We start from the raw sequence: 17,528 nt of genomic DNA on the forward strand, positions 1-17,528 counted from the left end.
TAAGTGCTTGCTGTTCTCCCATGTACAGACACTTATATGCACGTGTTTGTTCCCATCCCCTGCATTGCACAATCTCACAGCGAACTGTATGGAGAATTTCTCTAACAGTAAATAACTCCTTTGCAGGATCATTGTCCAGGCTGGGCTCAGTGTGTGACTATACAAATAGTCAGGCCAGCACAACGCAATGGTCATTAACAGCTTAGGCAGCACTGCTGAGTGTAGCAATGACCTAAACTTGCAGGTACTTAGAGTACTAGGTGGAATGGATGTTGTATTGTTCCCACTGCTAACTGAGATCTCAGCTGAGAACAGCAGCAATTCCTGTGCTTTACAGCAAATCTAGGGCTCATAAAGCTCTGAGGCATTATGTTACTGCTAGGGAAGAAAAACAAAGGATATTGGGTCTGGAAACATGCCAGATATTGACCACTGGCATTCTTAAGAAAGCTCACTCACAGAAATCTTGGATTCAGTGTAAATAACCTGAGAGCAGGGTCTCACCTTGCCACAGTAAAAAATGTCTTCTCTCTTGATCTTTCCTTCAGCAATCTTCTCCCGGATGGCTTGTCCCACTTCATGCTCATTGTGGTAGACAAAGGCACCGTCAATATGGCGGTAACCAGTATCAATGGCAATCTTCACTGACTCCAAACAGGTACCTTTGGGAGTCTGGCGGGAGAAGAAAAAGAATAAGCATAGTTTCAGCCTCCTGGTCACCTCTCCTGCAATGCTAAAGAGTCCCTGAGTTACGCACAAGGTTCAAGATGGAGTTCATCCAGCCTAAACACCCTGCACCTCCCCAGACACCTGCATTTCAAATTCCAAATAAAGATGTGCTGTGCACTTTTCTCCAAAACTGTCACAAATGTGGGATTAGACTGGAAAAAGGAGCAAAGCAAAAAGTTATCTGAGTGTCTGGAAAAGAGAAAATACTGGAGTTCTCAGAAGGTAAAATTGAATGTATTTGATATGAAAATTATTTAAGAATTTCTTATTTAGAGTCAAGGATTTCTGACAACAGCCATTTTATCAAACTCCTTCCTCAAATGGAAGAGGACATTTTGGTTGAGCAAAGCTGGTCAACCACTGGCCTGGTCAGAGGCTTTTTGAACATCTTGTGGCCCAGTAGAGCTTTCAGCAGAGCAGGAATTTGGATTTGACTTCTTTCTCCTCAAATCAGCTTACCAGATTGTGGTATCACAATCTGAAGGGTGATAGCTCTGGACTGTCTACTGGTGTTCCCAATTTGGACCGTTGCTTACTGTGTGGCTAAGGACTGCAGATGCTTTAGTGTACATTTATACACGTCTTACTGCTTCAGTTTAAGATGATCCCAAGAAACATCTCAGTAAGTCCAAGTGGCGTTTTTGTGCTGTGTGCTGCATTTGTGTTTACTCATCTTTGCTGAAATTCAGAGTAAGCTTTCTTTTTCAGACCAGTCATATTCTCTATTAGTCAATGTGGCAAGCAAAATGCACAGAGGCCAAAGCAAGCAAAAAAAGGGTAAGTCTGGTTACTGGAATAGCTGGTTACTGGATTGCTGAAATTGCACTGAGAGCATCTTTCTGTTGCCACACTTCATGAGAGGGCAGGTCTAGGTGGTGGTGGTCAACAGCTCTCAGTGACTGTTCTGCCCTTTTCATAGGTATTGCTCTGCTGTGACAGGGACATCTGACTCACTTAAAGGAAAATTAAAATAGGGTGAGTCAACCTGCTCTGCTGTGCTGCTGTCAGCCTACAGCAAATACCAATAGATGAATTTTGTTACCTTCAAGTGAAGGGCCAAGACAAAGCTGCTTCTCCTGTGCAGAAAAGAGATGCCAGAGACATCTGGAAATGAGACAGGCTATGAAGAGAGGTTTTCATATTTGTTAGTTTTGCTGATGCCAAGGAAAGACAAGAAGCAGGACTGGTAATTGGTGCTGTTGAGAAGAATCCCTTTTCACCACAGCAAACAGTGCCCCTCTTCTCCCTCCAAGCTGCACTTTGATGGCAGCCACTGGCTTGGTTGTCTAGAAGTCTGCCATAAAATAAGCAGCTGCTCTTCCATCACCTGATGAATTAGAAGTTATGAAACTCATAGCTGCCACAGGATGCTGCAGTGACCAAGGACACTGGTCTGCCCTTCTGTGTTCACAGAAGATCTGTGAAGGACTGTTGAAGACACATTGGGTCAATCTCTCTGTCTGCCAGTCCCAGAGTTGTAGGTTGGTGATAGATTAATCTGGAGTAATGGAACCATGTCCCTGCTAGCTCACTCTGCTCTTTGGCATCCCACCTGGACTGGCAGCTGTTGAACAGGACTGGACTGGCTTCTGTTCAGACTCAGGTGGGACTTTTTGCTCCAGGATGCAGTTCCTAAAGGTTACTTAAAGTGTAAAGCCCCTCACTTTTGCCCTTATTTATTACAGACATGAGTGAGGGCTGAGAGGTAAAATGGCACAATTTGGCCTCCTAAAATGTTTACGGCAGCGATGACACAATATTGTCTGCTTAATTAAGAGAGAGAATTAAATACTTGTTTGGCTGCTTTGCTGCTTTCATTCTGGGAGCCTCCCAAAGGCACACTCAGCCCCTGCCAGAGCCCTTTTCTAGTTGTTAGTAGGATGTAATGAAGACCATGACAATTAAAAGACTTTCAGGAGCAGTCAGCAGCTAGTTTTCACTTGGAGCACGTTGGGCAACATTACAGAAGTGTGAGGCATGGAGCAGTGACAGTCTCCAACACGTTCACTACTTTGTACGTGCCTGAACCTGCAAGGAAGGATTTGAGGAAGGCAGCAGGCAAAAAGGTCTGACATGAGTACTACAAGCCCACAGTTACTGAGGACAGTGACCTCAGACCTCTGTTTCAGCACTGACCTGCATGAGGCTGTAGCCACGGGTGCAAAGTTCAGGCTGACAAGAACAGCACAAGCATCTTACAGTTCTTGCGACCTCAAGTCTAAGTGATGACTAGTTATCCCAAAGAGGAATATATTTTTAAAAGTGCCATCAGCGTTTTCACTATGAAACCTGATTTTTCAAATGGTGTGACTTTTACTTCAGACTGTTTGACTTCTACAATTCAAGAGTATGAAAGCAGAACGTTTAGAGCATAGTGACACATTACCTTAATATAGATGTTTTACAAAAGAGGTGTTGGTTGGTTGGGTTTTTTTGGTGGTTTGGTTTGGTTTTGTGTTTTTTTGTTTTTCCCCTTTGTTGAAGAGCCTGAAAATGGGGTGTGGGCCTGATCCTAGAACTTCCTCTCTCTTCTCTCTGCACTCATAAGAGATTGCATGAACGTGGCTCCCAGTCGTTTCCTGAAGCTGCAAACTAAACTCCACCAAGCAAGGATACGTTGATTATTGAGTTGCATCTTTTCTCAAACACCAGGGCCAGTTTGGTCAATAACCAAAGCAGAAGGAACAGGTGAAGAAGGGCAGAGTCTTGCACACAGGGGAACAGCATAAATGCAGACTTGGGAGAAGCATGAAAGAGGAAAATGAGAAAGGTTGTACTTACTGCAACTGCCTTTGGCTGAATGGGTTGGCTTGCATCAGAGCTGAACTTCTATGCGTTTCTTAATGTTTTGTATGGGACTTAACACACAACTGTTCAAATAACCTCATGAAAGACTTCTCCATCTCAATCTTATTCTTTATGGGTCGAGGAGGCTTTTTTTGGATCAGGCCTTGATTACCAATAGCTGGACATGGGTTTACATTAAATATAAATGTTTTTATTGCACTACTTCATTTCATCTGATGTAGCATATTACTTCTGACCTATTCTGATCTAAAGTGCTTCACATAAAAAGACTAGGCAACCTAGGGAACAGTTTTTGGAAAATCTTGCCTTTATTGAACCATCCCAGCTGAAGGCCTGTGACATCTGTAGGTCTGGAAACTTTATACCGTCTGTTTATTTTCATTCTAACAGAGAAACTATCATTTTTAGCATTTCACATATCTAATCCTTTAAAATCCTGCAGTAATGAGCTGTGGTAAACTGTGCTGATGAGTTGCACAGGCTAGTCATGTTGTGGTTTTGCCACTTTTTAGAAGCATTGCCTTAAATTTTGCATCTTATTCCATTGTTTCCTGACAGACTATATTAAATCTGGATGACTTAACCACTGTTCATCCATCTTTCCTTCAGAGAAGGCACAAACCTGTATCTTTGCTCTCTGCTCTGCTGCCCAGCCTGAGGGGTTTTAATCTCTCCTGTCTTTTATGGAAATAAAGTCTTTAGCTAGTAGTGACCGGATCAGGGATTACCAACTGAAAATCAACTTTTTCTTAAGAGCAGGTAGAAGTTTGTGATACGACTGCTTTCATGGCATTGTAGCTGATGGAGCAGTGCCTCCTAGGCTGCCTGCCCACTGAGCAGCCACCTTTACCAGGAAAGCAGACCTCCTCCTCCTTGCTGCAGATTACACTCACTAGCTTACATTATCTAAGTTATGGTTTCCTATGCTGTCTGCTCATTTCAGGTAGGTCTTTATTCTTGCACTGTTCCCAAATAAGAAAGGCTCACGTTTAGAGCAGCACAAATGCCTGCTGAGGTACTGAAACGTCTCTGTGCTATAAACCTTTGAGCTTTGTCAGGAGTAATTCAGGACATTTTGGTCTTAAGACAAAACTTTGCTTCTTTCTTACATTTTATTTAAGTGTAGATAAGAGGTATGTTTGATCCTTAGCTGTAATTAACGCTTCTGTTTCTAATCAGCATGCCCTGCAACTATACTACTGTGATCAAGGACCAATGGTTTAAAACTGGAATTTTAAAACCACTTGTACACTGTAAGTCAGATTTTTATCTTCACTGCTCCTACAGTCAGTCAATAATTTGTTCCAAAAAGGTATTAAATTTATTACAAGTTCTATGATAAAAGAAAAACTGCTTGGTTCACTAGAAACACTCACTCAATCAATAATAACTCCTTCAATAGCATCTAGGTTATTTTTAAGATCATGGAGTTTAAGGAAACAACACAGACAATTATTCCCTCTATCAATCAATAGTTTATAAACTTGCTGATTTACCCTCATACATGACAGATTAAACGAGTATCCGTTGCCTTCAGGTTCCATGCAGACTCAGATTTGCACCTTCACTGAAAGAAAGGAAGAAGCAATCTGGCCCCTTCTCCACAGATGAAGTAACCTACTGGCCAATTACCACATTTTATGAGTCTGAAAAAGCAACGTGCTCCATCAGTTCTAGCTGTCTGAAAGGGTTTGCTTTTTTTTCCTCTGAGACCATGAACTTTTTTATTTTTTAATGTTTATTACATATACCTTGGTCCCATCACTTTTTTTTTGGTCAAAAACTATTCTCCTTATCATAGAACATGCACAGCTTCAGTTTTGCTTATGATTGCATGTGACCAAGCCACAGGAGAGTATTTTTTCTGCTGGTATACCCATGAATTTTACTGTTCCCTCTCAAGCAGAACAGTATTTGCTTAGCAGTGTTAGTGGTTGTCCTGCTCGTTACTGTTATTTAGAGTTGCATTTAAGCTGCCTTCAATTATTTTGCTTTTTTCTGTAGCATTCTTTTTTGGTCAGCTATTTCCGTCATCTTTCCAGCTGATAAGAAAGGGATTCTGGTTACCTCCAAAGACAAAGCTAATAAGACACCTCAGCAGCAGATTGTAATCTCACAAAACCATGTGAACAGCTACCACAGGCACTGCTTTTATAAATGTCTTAACGTCACGATTGTAATTTACGCTTTATTAGTGCATACAGTAAATTAAAACACTCTGAATTAGGCTCCCATGTTCTGCTCTACCTTGCTTCGCATAGGCACCTTTATAGAGTTGCACCAGTCTTAGCAGCACTCGAGAGCTGAGAAAGAACACTTCAGGGAAGGAGCTGTTTACCTTGACCCTGAGCACCTCACCTGGGTAGTGCACTGGTATCCAGTCCCTCAGCTGGGAATAAGAGCTTGAACTGTTGGGAGAGACAGGGCCATCTCCTGGAAAAATCTGAATTTAGCTGCAGCTGAGTTACACAAGAGATCCAAGCTGTGGGCTAGGCGCTCCAGTCCTAACCTATAATTTAAGATGTGGAGCCTCTGTTTAAGAATCTTAGTCAGCTAAATACAGGAAGGAGAAAGTAGGTACATTCCTGGGCTCAGAGCCTTCCTCACCAGAGCTCGGCACTCGCACACAGATTCTTATGCAAGTTTCTAGAAGCCCAAATGCTTATTTCCATTTGCCTGTTTTCCGGACAAACTGGCAAAGAAGTCTGGCTTAAGATGTTAGGAACAGAGCACAGAAAACATGTACTGAAGGCATGACAGGAAAGCACTGGTTGAGTTTACAAAGTCAGAGTATATGATCCACACCAGGGTAAATTCTTAGAATTGTTTAATCTTGTAAAAGAGAAGCTGTACTGTACACCTCTTTCTTGGAAAATGCAACCGTCAGTACATCCCTCTCTCTCGTACACAGGAGAATCTGGCTTTCATCCCCCGGAAACACTGGCAGCCACCATCCAGGAAGCAAAACCCAGCAAAGTGATCTCTGCAAAAGCAGGTAGAGCTGAGAATGGAGGCAGACAACTCTGCTGAGAGAGACAAGCTGCTATGCCAGCCCAGAGCTTTGCGGTGTGTCACACAGTGTGTTGCCTTGGAAAGTGGAAGACAGTAAGCGGGCCCAGAGAAGACAGGTAGAATGGTGATGCTTGCTGCCTCATGTCACGCTGCCAATGAGCATGGACAGGGGTGCCTTTCTCCTCTAGACTGAGGTCCTGTCAGTAGCCTAAAGCATGAGGTTTGGTTGTCTGTACAACAGAAATAAGATTGCATAACTGCAAGTTTACCATGTCTAGAATTCCTGTTACACTGTTATTCTAGGATTTAGCCAAAGCTCTGTTCAGGAAAGCCTTATTATTGTAGCTGGCAGAGGCTGCTGGAGTTATTTTTACCACTAGATTGCAGAATCCTTACTTTTATGATCGCCGCAACTTTTCACTTGATGCAAATTCACTTAACGCAAGCCTAAGCTAAAGGTCCCTGCAAGCCAAGCAAATGATGTGCACACCTAGGTCCCTGGCTTGCAGTGCCAGCAGGGTGGACTGGGACAGTTCCCTGAAGAACTGGAGGACACAATAGCCAGACAGACAGCCAGGCAACCCTGGAAAGCACAGATCTAACTGAAAGGATGGACAGTAGCAAAGCACCCTTCAGACAGGGAATGTGATGCCAGGGATCTGTGAGGTACAAGGGGAAAATAAAACACCAGCTTGTGCAACACAAAAGGAGAAAGAAAAGGTTGCCAATAGTTCTACTTCATTCCCTAAAGTCAAAGGGGAGAGGCTTCTGGCTCCAGTTTGAAGTGTTTGCAAAGGCAGACGTAAAACTTGGGGAATTCCACCACCTAGTTGGCTGAACCAACATAAGTTGGCTTTGATGGAGCCTAGAGAGGCATTTTCTGCATGGTGTTTTCAAGTTTTGACAAATGTGGTCTCCTAGGTCAACCCAAGACACAACCCAAATGTTAGCTTCCCGCGTGAGCTGTAAGAACATGCTTATGTTGTTCTTCAGAGAACTGTGGGAAACCAGGGACACGTGGGAGTGTGCAGCCATATTTAATGTATGGAGTCAGTTGGGGAAGTTTTAGAAAATGGATGTTTGTCTGGAAAACTGGGCTCTAAATGTTCTTGCCAAAAGGTTTATCTTTCAGTTGTTGAAATGCTGCTCACTCACAGGGTTTCAGTTTTTCCCCTCTTCAACAGTGCCAGTGATACCCTGTCTGCAAAACAATCCTCATAACTTTTATCTACATAGGAGGGCTTTCCCTGTGGCTCTTGAGCTGGGTTAAAAATCCAGTACATTTGAAAAGCCAGAGGAAAAGAGAAAAAAAAAATACTTATTTGTGTGTGTGTGAATATTTGGCCTTGATATTATTGCATTGGTAACACCTAGCTTAGTAGTTTTTGGAAGAGAGGTATATTGAAACAGCTACTGCTTGTGACTGCAGTACACAGCTATGGAATGGAAAAGGTCTGCTTTCTGTTTTATTGTTTTCTGAACAAGAATCCCTACAACAGTTTTTGGGTAATGCTACAGTCCCTAAAGCTTATCTGGATTAATCTTCTATTAGTTTTTTATCTGGGCTGATTAAATGCAGTTCTACCCCATGTCACAGCCAGACACGTAGCTCGGTGGGCGATGTTGACACCCAGCAAGTGCCAGGTGAAAGCTGTAGCGACTCCCAGACAAAGCTGTCATCTCCTAAATGTCACCTCGCTCTGGGAAGGTTTTCCTCAGAAGCAGGCTTGCAGTGTCCAAGTCTGCATGTGTCGGTACCACGTTTGGGAGCCAAGTGAAGTGGTGCCAGGCTGGGTGTAAGAGCCAGCCCCTCTGCTTGGATTAGGCAGGCACCGCTGTACCAGGGCCAGGCGATTATCGGCCTGTCAGCGGCTTCACTAGCAGAAGTCCTCTGCTCTGTGGGCGAAACGTCTCTTGGTCCTGGACTCATCTGAAAAGATTTTCACATAGCACCTGAGATGTCATTGTAGGTTAGAGGTACTGTCTTTTTAAGAAGAGTTTTTTTTGAAGGCTTATAATTTGAGGCACACTCGGTTTTGAGGGAGAGTCATTGCTCCTAAGAGCAAACTAAAAAATCAACCATTTTCCAGGACTCATGATTTCGTGGCCATTTGGCCCAGAAGTCCTCCATAGGTTGGTGAACTTTGGTAGCTAGAAAGTTAATCTTTCATTCACCCTCATCTACAAGGCTGGGCCCATCCTCACCAGGAATTTTACATGTTGACTATTTCAGCAAATGCTGCTTTTAATCTGCCACACATGATTAGACAGTAATTGTGTTCATAGCTGGAAACACCACAGAAGACGTTGGCACGAAGTGGAGATTAGTCATACCATCAATTTGTTTTCTATTAAGCCTCAGGATTCATAGAAATGAGGAACCACAGAGATTTCAGCAGAGAAGTTAGGCAGAGGTAAAGCGAGCATTTCTGCAAATTTAGCCGTGTCTTGGAGCCATGGGCTTTGTGCAAGTCAAAGTCGTAGGAACAAAGCTTGCATCCTCAAGAAAGCTGCATGCAAGGATCTTTCCTCCAGCTTGAGAATGATAAGTCATTTTGTCGAATCCAACTTAAAAATCTGACTTTAATGGTTAAAATACAGTTCTTAACACAAAAGCTAGGAGTTTTTGAGCCTGGTGCATTTCAGAAAAAAAATAGCTACCTTTTCTTGCTACTTATTTTGTCTAATTATATGACTTAATTTTCCTTTCTTAATGAGATAAAGATGCAATCTTGCATTTATGCAAGCCAAAAATCTTCCATTCTATAACATGAGATTACAGGGAGCTAGCAGGAATGGAGGCGTCAAGAGGTAGTTTCAGGCAGGGCAGGAGAGGTCATGGCTGAACACCAAGAAGATGAAATGTTGAAGGCTTAGAAATATAGAAAGACTGTTTCAGTGGCAGAACAAAAAAGTTGTATGGCAGAGGAGAAAAGATGAATGTGAGATAAATTAACCCTGCTTTTTGTCAGTGATAAATACACCATGAAAGCATATTTGAAAGGGAACTTTAAAATGTGTCGTGCAACATTAAGTTTTTAGCAAAGGTCTTTGATGAAAACAGACTCTTCGGATTTAGTGCATACTGCTTCTCTGTACACTCACCTATTTGCTATAAGAAGTCTTATCTTTGAAAGCAGTATCTTAAGTGTCTGTCTGCTCATCCCTTATTGTCTGGCATATTTGCCATCTCTGTAGCAAACAGTAGGGATGGATTACGACAATAATACAACCCAGAGCTGCTGCAGTGTCTTGAATCTTCACGCAGACATCTTCTCCAGTACCTTTTTACTCATGGTGCTTTCGATCAGGTTTCCAGTGAGCAGCCACGCTCCTGCCCAAATGCCACTTTGTGCTAATGCCTGCTACTACTCCTCCTTGAAACATGTGGGGACCAAATACCAAGAAATCCTGCCTTTATATGCCCTTGACAGCTGGATCTTGCCAGTAACTGTGGCTTAGTCAAGAAATAAGGAATAAAATCTGAGAGGTTAAGCAGCAAGAGCGTTACTCAACACCAGTATACCAGCCACCAAAGGAAAGGCATCCCATCTGCAGTTTGTCCAAGTGTAAAGCTAACTGAATCGTGACTTTGTCAGTGAGTGATCTAACTACAGATATATGGTATCTGGATAAGTATTCTTCAGCATGAAGGCTGGGCTAAGAGTTTACTAATGGGCAGGCAAGGCGCCCCTCATGATGCACAGTTATCTTCCTGGACTGCCCTAATGTATCTCCTTCCCTTATGCCCTTGCCTCAAATGTCCAGATCTTGGTTTAGGAGTGTGTTATTCAGATATCCTAAAAGACAATGGGAACACAAGACCACAGAAACATCCCAGTCCTAAAAGGTCGTGTGTTGCTACATGTTGGCCAGCTGTAGCTCTGCTGCTCCAAAGCACTCTCTGAAGACAAGAAGAATTAGTACCACATGAGGTAATACTGCTGCTTAGAAAGCAAATGGCTGGAGAAAGCCAGTGGTGGTTATCAGAAGGGACTGTAAAGGAACACAATGTCTTTTGGAAATGGTGATCAGGAAACATGGCCCAACAACTTAACAAAAAACAAAAAAAAAAAACCCACAACAACCACACACCACCTTTTTTTGGGGGGAATTTTCTTAACTGCTGAAGTTCAGGACACAAATATGAGTCTCCATAGCCAAATACCCCAGCTTTGTTCAAATTAGGCTCCCAATAACCTTCTTAGGGAAGAAAAAGGCAAAATATATCTCTGTCTTACATCTGTAATGATTTCATGTATGTTCATAAAGATTATTTCATTATCAAGCTAACTTCAGACTCAGTACTTGCTGAGTTCAAACACATATTAATGGGTAATTGTTCACCTTAAAAGAACTGTGGAATTTTCTTGATATATTTATTATAATAGCACATCATGGGAACTAAGCTTAAGTTGTAGGGACACTTGCAAGTTAGAGCAGCTCCTGCCATTGCCTCTCATCTCTTTCCAGAAAAAATCTAGAAGCCAAGTGGGAGGTTTATCTCAGGAGAAAGACAGTTGTCTGAGTCAGAGAAGAAGAAATTAGTAGGAAAGAGTGATCACTAAGTGATCTTTAAGCTTCAACCCTGTCTCCGGAGATCTCAGGTGTCCCTCCTTACCTGAGACTTTCAATACACAGCACATTTTGTGGCCCTGGGTCAGGCCAGGTGACTTTCTCTACAAGTCACTTGAAATCATTGCTGTCTTTGGCAGATCACGTTTCAGAAGCTGGTGACGGCCAGAAGGAACACAGAGGAAATTAAATTGCATGTAATCCCCCCCCCTTACTATAGCTCAGAGATCCAGACTGCATCAGAGGGACAAGTCACTTACCTACCTCTTTCGACAAGTGTAGGCTACAGCAGCCCCAAAGGCTAACAGCATTAAGAGCGATGGAAATAGTTAATGTGCCCATGTCATTGTCTAAGGAGCTCTTTGACATAAATGATCCTATGAGAGCATGAGGGGCTGTTAGGCCCATACAATGAAAAGTTACTCATTTCAGCTTCTAGATTGGGTGCAAAAAGCAATTCAGAGTGCCAAAACAGTGTTTTTACTGATCCAAAACATTTTTTTTACTTGGTCACGCAGATTGAATCTGGGAGCCCTGGATGAACTTTTCCTCTCCTTGATTCAGACCAGCAATTTCTTCTTAAACAAAACCCAGATTGCCTGGGTGCTCACAAGGGCTACTCTGTGGTAGTTAAGAATTTGGGGAAATGGGTCTCTATCCCTCCCAGCTCATTGCCGTACCATGTTTTTCAACATCCAAAGCTGTGGGGCTGGTGGGCAGTGTGCTTTCCCATGGGGAGGGTGCTCCTCCTGCTCCAACCTGTACTTGTTTCTTCTTGCTTCTCTCTAGCTATCACATACCCCCACAGTCACATTAATTCCCTGGAATCTGTGATATTAGTCTAATCCCTGAAGGCACAGGACTGAATTTGGTTTCCCACCACCCATGTGGATTTCTTCACCATTCAGGAAGCGCAACTGTTACCTCTGACTGCTTTAACAATCCTTTGATTCCTCAGCTTGTACTGCCAGTGCCCAAAATGAAATGCTTTGCCATTTGTTTTGCCTGAAAACATTCCAAAAAAGTGCTTCCAATTTATGAATGGATTTGGCTACCTCAGAACCTCATTTTTAGCAAAGTCGCAACTTGCCAAAAAGCCCTCACCCAGTGCTATTCTTGAGTGCTTTGCCCAATCTTATGTTTCAGAAGCAGCGCCTGTGTACAGTGCAGTTGCTACAACCTTCCCTCCAAGCCCTTTCCTCCCTCAGTCAAAACAGGAAGGCAGGAGAGGAGCTGCGGCCAAGGCCCCTTGACCTTCCAGGGAGACAGCAAGTATTTATGTGGAGGCACTGGACTGATGATCTTAGCTATGTTGACAGGGATGAGTTATAAAGTGAAGCAGGCATAAGTGCAGTTTTAACGAGGCGTAAGATTTCCAGGATTTAGGAGTGTTTTTAACACCTTTCCTCTCTGAGCCTGTTGTCCCTGCACCCCATCTGCTTCCAGATGGGCACCAGTACCTCTTGCCAGGGTGCCCTGGGAGATGAGCCTCAATGCTGGGAGGTGGCAAGAGCCCAGAGGAGAGATCTGGCTCTGCCATAGCATGGGGTGTTGCCACAGGCTCATCGAGGAGTCTGTCTTCCTGCCCCCCCTCCTCTGTGGAGCTGCCCTCTCCCTCCTCCCCCAAATCCATTTAGTACCCCAGAGAATTGGGTCAACGGCTCGGGGGCCCTCAGGGAGGGAAAGCTGGACGTGGCGCATCTGCTGGAGCCTTGGCAGAGCTGCTCCTACATACGTGGGGCTTTGCCAGAAGGATCCACAAAGCCAGACAGAGGCAATATTGGCCTCAAATTTTAAGGCCATCTGGAGGACCTTGATAGCCCAGATTCTCGGGCCCCACTGTGGTTCCCTCCCAGATCCATGGGGAGATGGAATATTTGGGGTAGGGAAGAGAGAATAAAAGGAGCCAAGTGACTGAGATTTTCAGTGTTTCACTTGAGTCCATTCTTGCTAGGATGAACAGCCTAATTTATGTCAGCAAGAATCTAATAGAATTTACACATTTCCTTCCTCATGTGAAGTGGAAAGCAAAACCTACTTCAATGCACTGAAATCCACACCAAAAAAGCAAACTAAGATTTTTAGTTATAGAATTATTACATTCTCTTAAAAATAGGGATAGAAAATACCAATTAAAGGAACAAAAACTTATTTCAAGTGCCTTTTTTTATATAACCCCCCCTAATTTATCATTAATTCTATGACTCAGTGAATACCCCTTTCTTTTTGCTAGCAGATTAACTGATAATAAATGGATTAATTGCACTTTTTTTTGCTGTGTTAAGACAGTAAAGCAAGAAGGAATCCCCAACATTACACTATCTGTTTTCGGTCCCGAAGAATTAGCTGAATTCTTGTAATCCTAACCTGTATCCCTATAGGCCCTCTTACATCTAGGGGGGAATCAATTAAAATCCATCTGATTTTCAAATAAACCTTTTCCACAGTGACCCGGCTCTACTCCAGTAGAGTGATGTACTTTGTGAGACAGTAAACCAAATTTCAGTGAATAAACCTATTTTTTTTTGTTTGGTGTTTCACAACTGGATAAGCATGACTTATCTCCCAAAGTCGTCTTTCAGAGAACAATTAAGTTATTTAAGACAAGCAAGGCAAGCTGCTGACACATTTCAGTTCTGAAGGCACTGCTGTGCCGTTCACCCAGACAAAGCCCACAACATGAAAGCTGGCACGCTGCCCCTGTTTTCTTCTAACTGACCATCGCAGAAGCAGATTTGCCTGCTCCGTAGTTAACTAGATCTGCCTGGTTTGCTTAACCAGCAATCACATTCCTGCACTTCAGGAAGAAAACTCAGGGCTCATTACTGGGCTATAGCACGAGATGGAGAAAACAGATTTGTTTTGGACAAGCTGCTCTGACATGGAGGTGCCAGGGTGAATAACCTTTGGAAAAATAAAAAAAAATAAAAAAATCTCTCTCCAAGAGCAAGATGAATAATCTGACAAATGAATGGCTCTGTATTTTCTATCAAAGCACAAGATGACTAGAAGTCGCAGAGATCTGACTCATGAGCAGAAATAGCGTGCTGGGGATGGCTGGCAGCATTGCTACCACCAGCTGCCTGCCCCCACCGCTGGAGGTTGGGTGGCTCAGATGCTGCTTCTTAAGCAATTCAGCCACAAAAGACTACAACTAAGCATTTTAAGGGAAACATGTCAGTGCTAGTTTACAGCCTCACTTGTTAAGATAAACTTTGAAACTGTCCTGAGTTGCCACAAAGCCTCTCGGCTCTCTAGGCAGGAGGAACAGGACAGAAACATTGTCAGGCGTCCTGGTGGAAGTTGCACCAGGCTCTAGTCAGCAGAGCAGCTTGTCCCAGCTAAAGCAGCACTCCGCTGCCACAGCGAGGTGTTGAGAGAAGCCCATGTCACCCTCCCCTCTTCCCCCGCCCATCCTCTTATCATAAAAGCAGCCTTTATGAGATAGGCAAGCCTTAACCTGGGACGTATTCAAACATCCTTGCCTCATCACCGACCAGTAGCTGCAAACAATTCTGCAACAAATGCCGTAGCACGTGTGTTTTCCCAGCTGCCTTCTGTGACAAGTTCCTTGACTGAAATGTGCAGTCCTAATCCCAGGATAAAGCTCCAGCCCAGCTCCTCCAGATAAACATAGTCCTTCACCTGGTCTTCTGCAAAAAATGAGGCTTTTGCAAGTGCCTTATCAGTGCTGTTTTCTCTACTTCTTCTCAGTTCCTCCTCCCACCTGTAACTTTCTAACATGTTTATTATGTAGAAGAAGAAAGACAGCTCAGAAAATCAAACTCCTACAAACGCAGGGGGAGGGAAGATGGGTGGTTGGGTACATGCACCCATCCCCACTAAGGGTGCAGTTACACAGCAGCTGCAATTGCTCTAAATTGGAGTTACCATAGCAATGCCCTGCCTGCATCGTCCCACCCTTCTCTCACCAGAAGACAAAGGAGGTACATGCGAAAAGCAAAAAGCCAGTACTCAAAGCTGATTAGGCTGAAATACAGCCCTACCTAAAAATGGTTCGTTTTGGCTGGTTGAACTCCATACAAAGGCTTGCCATCCACTTCAACCCAGGGGAGGGCAAAGGAGGCAGCGGGATTTTGTGGGGCTGGGGGAGAAGGAGTGGGACTGTTGCTGTTCTGATTTTGGGACATTTGAACTTCTGCAAAACAAACTTATAGCATTGCCCAAACGCTGTGTGTGAAAGGAGAATCCCATCTGCTTCCCCTCTCAGCTCCGGTGGGTTACTTGGTGCTCTGAGTTCCCTGCCTCTGAGCCTGGCTAATGCCACAGCAGCATCTGGCCACGGCTCACCCGGGGCTGCCGGCTGGAAGCGCAGCGACGCAAGAGCACTTCTGCTGGCAGCCTTTTTTTTCTCAACTTAAAACTACTGTAAAATTGCAACTCTGTGGTTAGGGTACCATATACAAGTTTGGAAAAAGAGACGCTTCAAGTTTGCTCAGAGCTACTTTGTCACTGAGTTATGCAACACTCTGCTTTGCTACATTAAAACTCCTCTTAAAGAGCTTAATTTTGTTTCACTAACACTTATTCAAAGAACACACTTGCCGACAATATCTCCAGAAAACCGTGTGGTGTGGGGGATGATGCCCAGCCTCTGAAATTGCGATTTCTCACCGATTCTTCCCCTGTAAACCAGCATTGTTAAGTAGTGAGATCTGCAGCCCTTGGGATTTCTTGCACCCTGTCTGCATCACTCACGCACTGCCCACAGCAGCGGTTATTGAAGATAATCTGCAATGCTGTTATTAATACTGCTTAATACTATTAATGGTCGTTAAATGGCTTTAATCAAGAGTTTTCTTTAAAAGGGTATTTTAAAATACCTTGTGGTATGTGGAGCCACACACACAATATTGCATCTCAACTCTGATACTATTACACAAGCAGGATTCTGGCCACGATATCTCTTTTCCTCCTCTTCAAACAAACAAAAAAAAGAACTGTTGAAAGAACAGGCGGTTTTAGAGAGTGAAGCCAGCCACCTTTGTGGTCCCAGATACGCAGAGGAAAGAAGCTTCAGGTGTGCTTCCACGCCTCCATGCAGCCTAACCAGCAGCAGTTAGATGGGATGGGATGCCTGCCTGGGACACGCAAAACCGAAGGATGCAGGATATTTGAGAGTGTTTTGGCCGCTGGCAATCCGCTCCGGGAGCCGCGGGAATCAGGATGCAGGAATTTGGGTCTTTGTTTCAGGAACGTTCCTTGGAAAGCGTCGGGGTCAGCTACTAGACGGTTCGAAATACCTCATCTTATCTGGGCTTGGTGCAGGGGTGTGGCGGGGCCGGGTCGGGGGTCCGGGCGGCACCGTTCCCCCCGGGACCGAGAGCTCCAGGCCACCCTGCCAGGACGCTCGCCCGGTGCCACATGCCTTCCCGGTGGCCGCGGAGGCTGCATCGCCCCAAGCTCTAGCCCCGGGGACAGCGGCAGAGGGGCTCCCAGACCCCCTTCCCGTGCTCCCACGGGCGCGGTGAGCCGCGCACCGCAAGCGGGGCGGGATGTTTTTAAAATTATTTCCCCCACCACCTTTTCCTCCTCTGTGCGCCGCACTCTGCCCGTACTGCTCACGGGAGAGCTTGGGCTGTAACTTTGCACGGGGAAAAGAGTAAAAACATAAGCAGCCAGAAGGGGAGCAAAGGAGGGGGAATAAGAGGGTAGCCCTAGCTCGGGGGTCTGCAGCGAAGGCGGCAGCCTCCTGCCCCCGCCGGCTGAGCGAGGCGTCCCGGCACCCCCGGACTTACTTTCTGGGGGTCGGCGTAGGTGCCCAGCCCCAGCAGCGGGATGCTGTTCCCGTCGCTGAGCGGGATGCGGTGGCTCTCGGCTGTCAGGTTCATAGTGCCTGCAGGTAGGGCCACCCCAAGCCCGGAGCTGCCTCCTCAAGGGCAGGAGCCGCCGCTCCGTTGCCAACTGCAGCCCCTGCGCACCGGTACCCACCGACCGGACCGACGGCGCCTCTGCAGGGGCCGAGGTACGAACTGCCCGCTCCTTCTGGCTGGGAGTGCCTTTTTGGGGGGCTGAGCCACGTGTGCCCGGGGCAGCCCTGCACCGCACCCCGCCCCGCGCCCCGCCCCGCCCCGGCCCCGTGAACACCGGCGGGCCCCGCGCACCGCCCCCCCACGGGCCCCGCCGACCCCCACCACGGGCCCCGCCGACCCCCACCACGGCCCCGTCGAGCCATGCCGAGATCCCCCCCGAGACCTCTTGTAGGGCAAAGGCTGCTTGCTGTGAAACAGGCCGGTTGGTGTCCTGCGCCCCGGCGGGGCGGGAGGGTCCGGCCCCCTCTGCCAGGGAGCCTCGTCGGGGTCGTACTGCCCGGAGCTGCGATCGAGGGGTCCAGCCCCTGCCTGCCAGGGTGTATGCCCTGCCCTCTCTCCCCTCTGCGGGAC

General features: G+C 45.5%; 1 protein-coding gene across 1 annotated transcript in view; it reads right to left on the reverse strand.

Moving 5' to 3' along the window:
* The window catches only part of AKR1D1 (aldo-keto reductase family 1 member D1), a 35,606-nt gene extending 18,410 nt beyond the window's left edge, over positions 1-17,196 (reverse strand). Inside the window, exons 1-2 of the mRNA XM_051638326.1 lie at positions 16,884-17,196; positions 505-672 (exon numbers count right to left, since the gene is read on the reverse strand). Coding sequence (XP_051494286.1) covers positions 505-672; positions 16,884-16,976 — 261 coding nt within the window. The 5' untranslated portion in view covers positions 16,977-17,196. The remainder of the gene's footprint in view (positions 1-504; positions 673-16,883) is intronic.
* Positions 17,197-17,528: the final 332 nt, after the last annotated feature.

The sequence above is a fragment of the Apus apus genome, chromosome 1 (assembly GCF_020740795.1).
Source record: "Apus apus isolate bApuApu2 chromosome 1, bApuApu2.pri.cur, whole genome shotgun sequence".
Lineage (NCBI taxonomy): Eukaryota > Metazoa > Chordata > Aves > Apodiformes > Apodidae > Apus > Apus apus.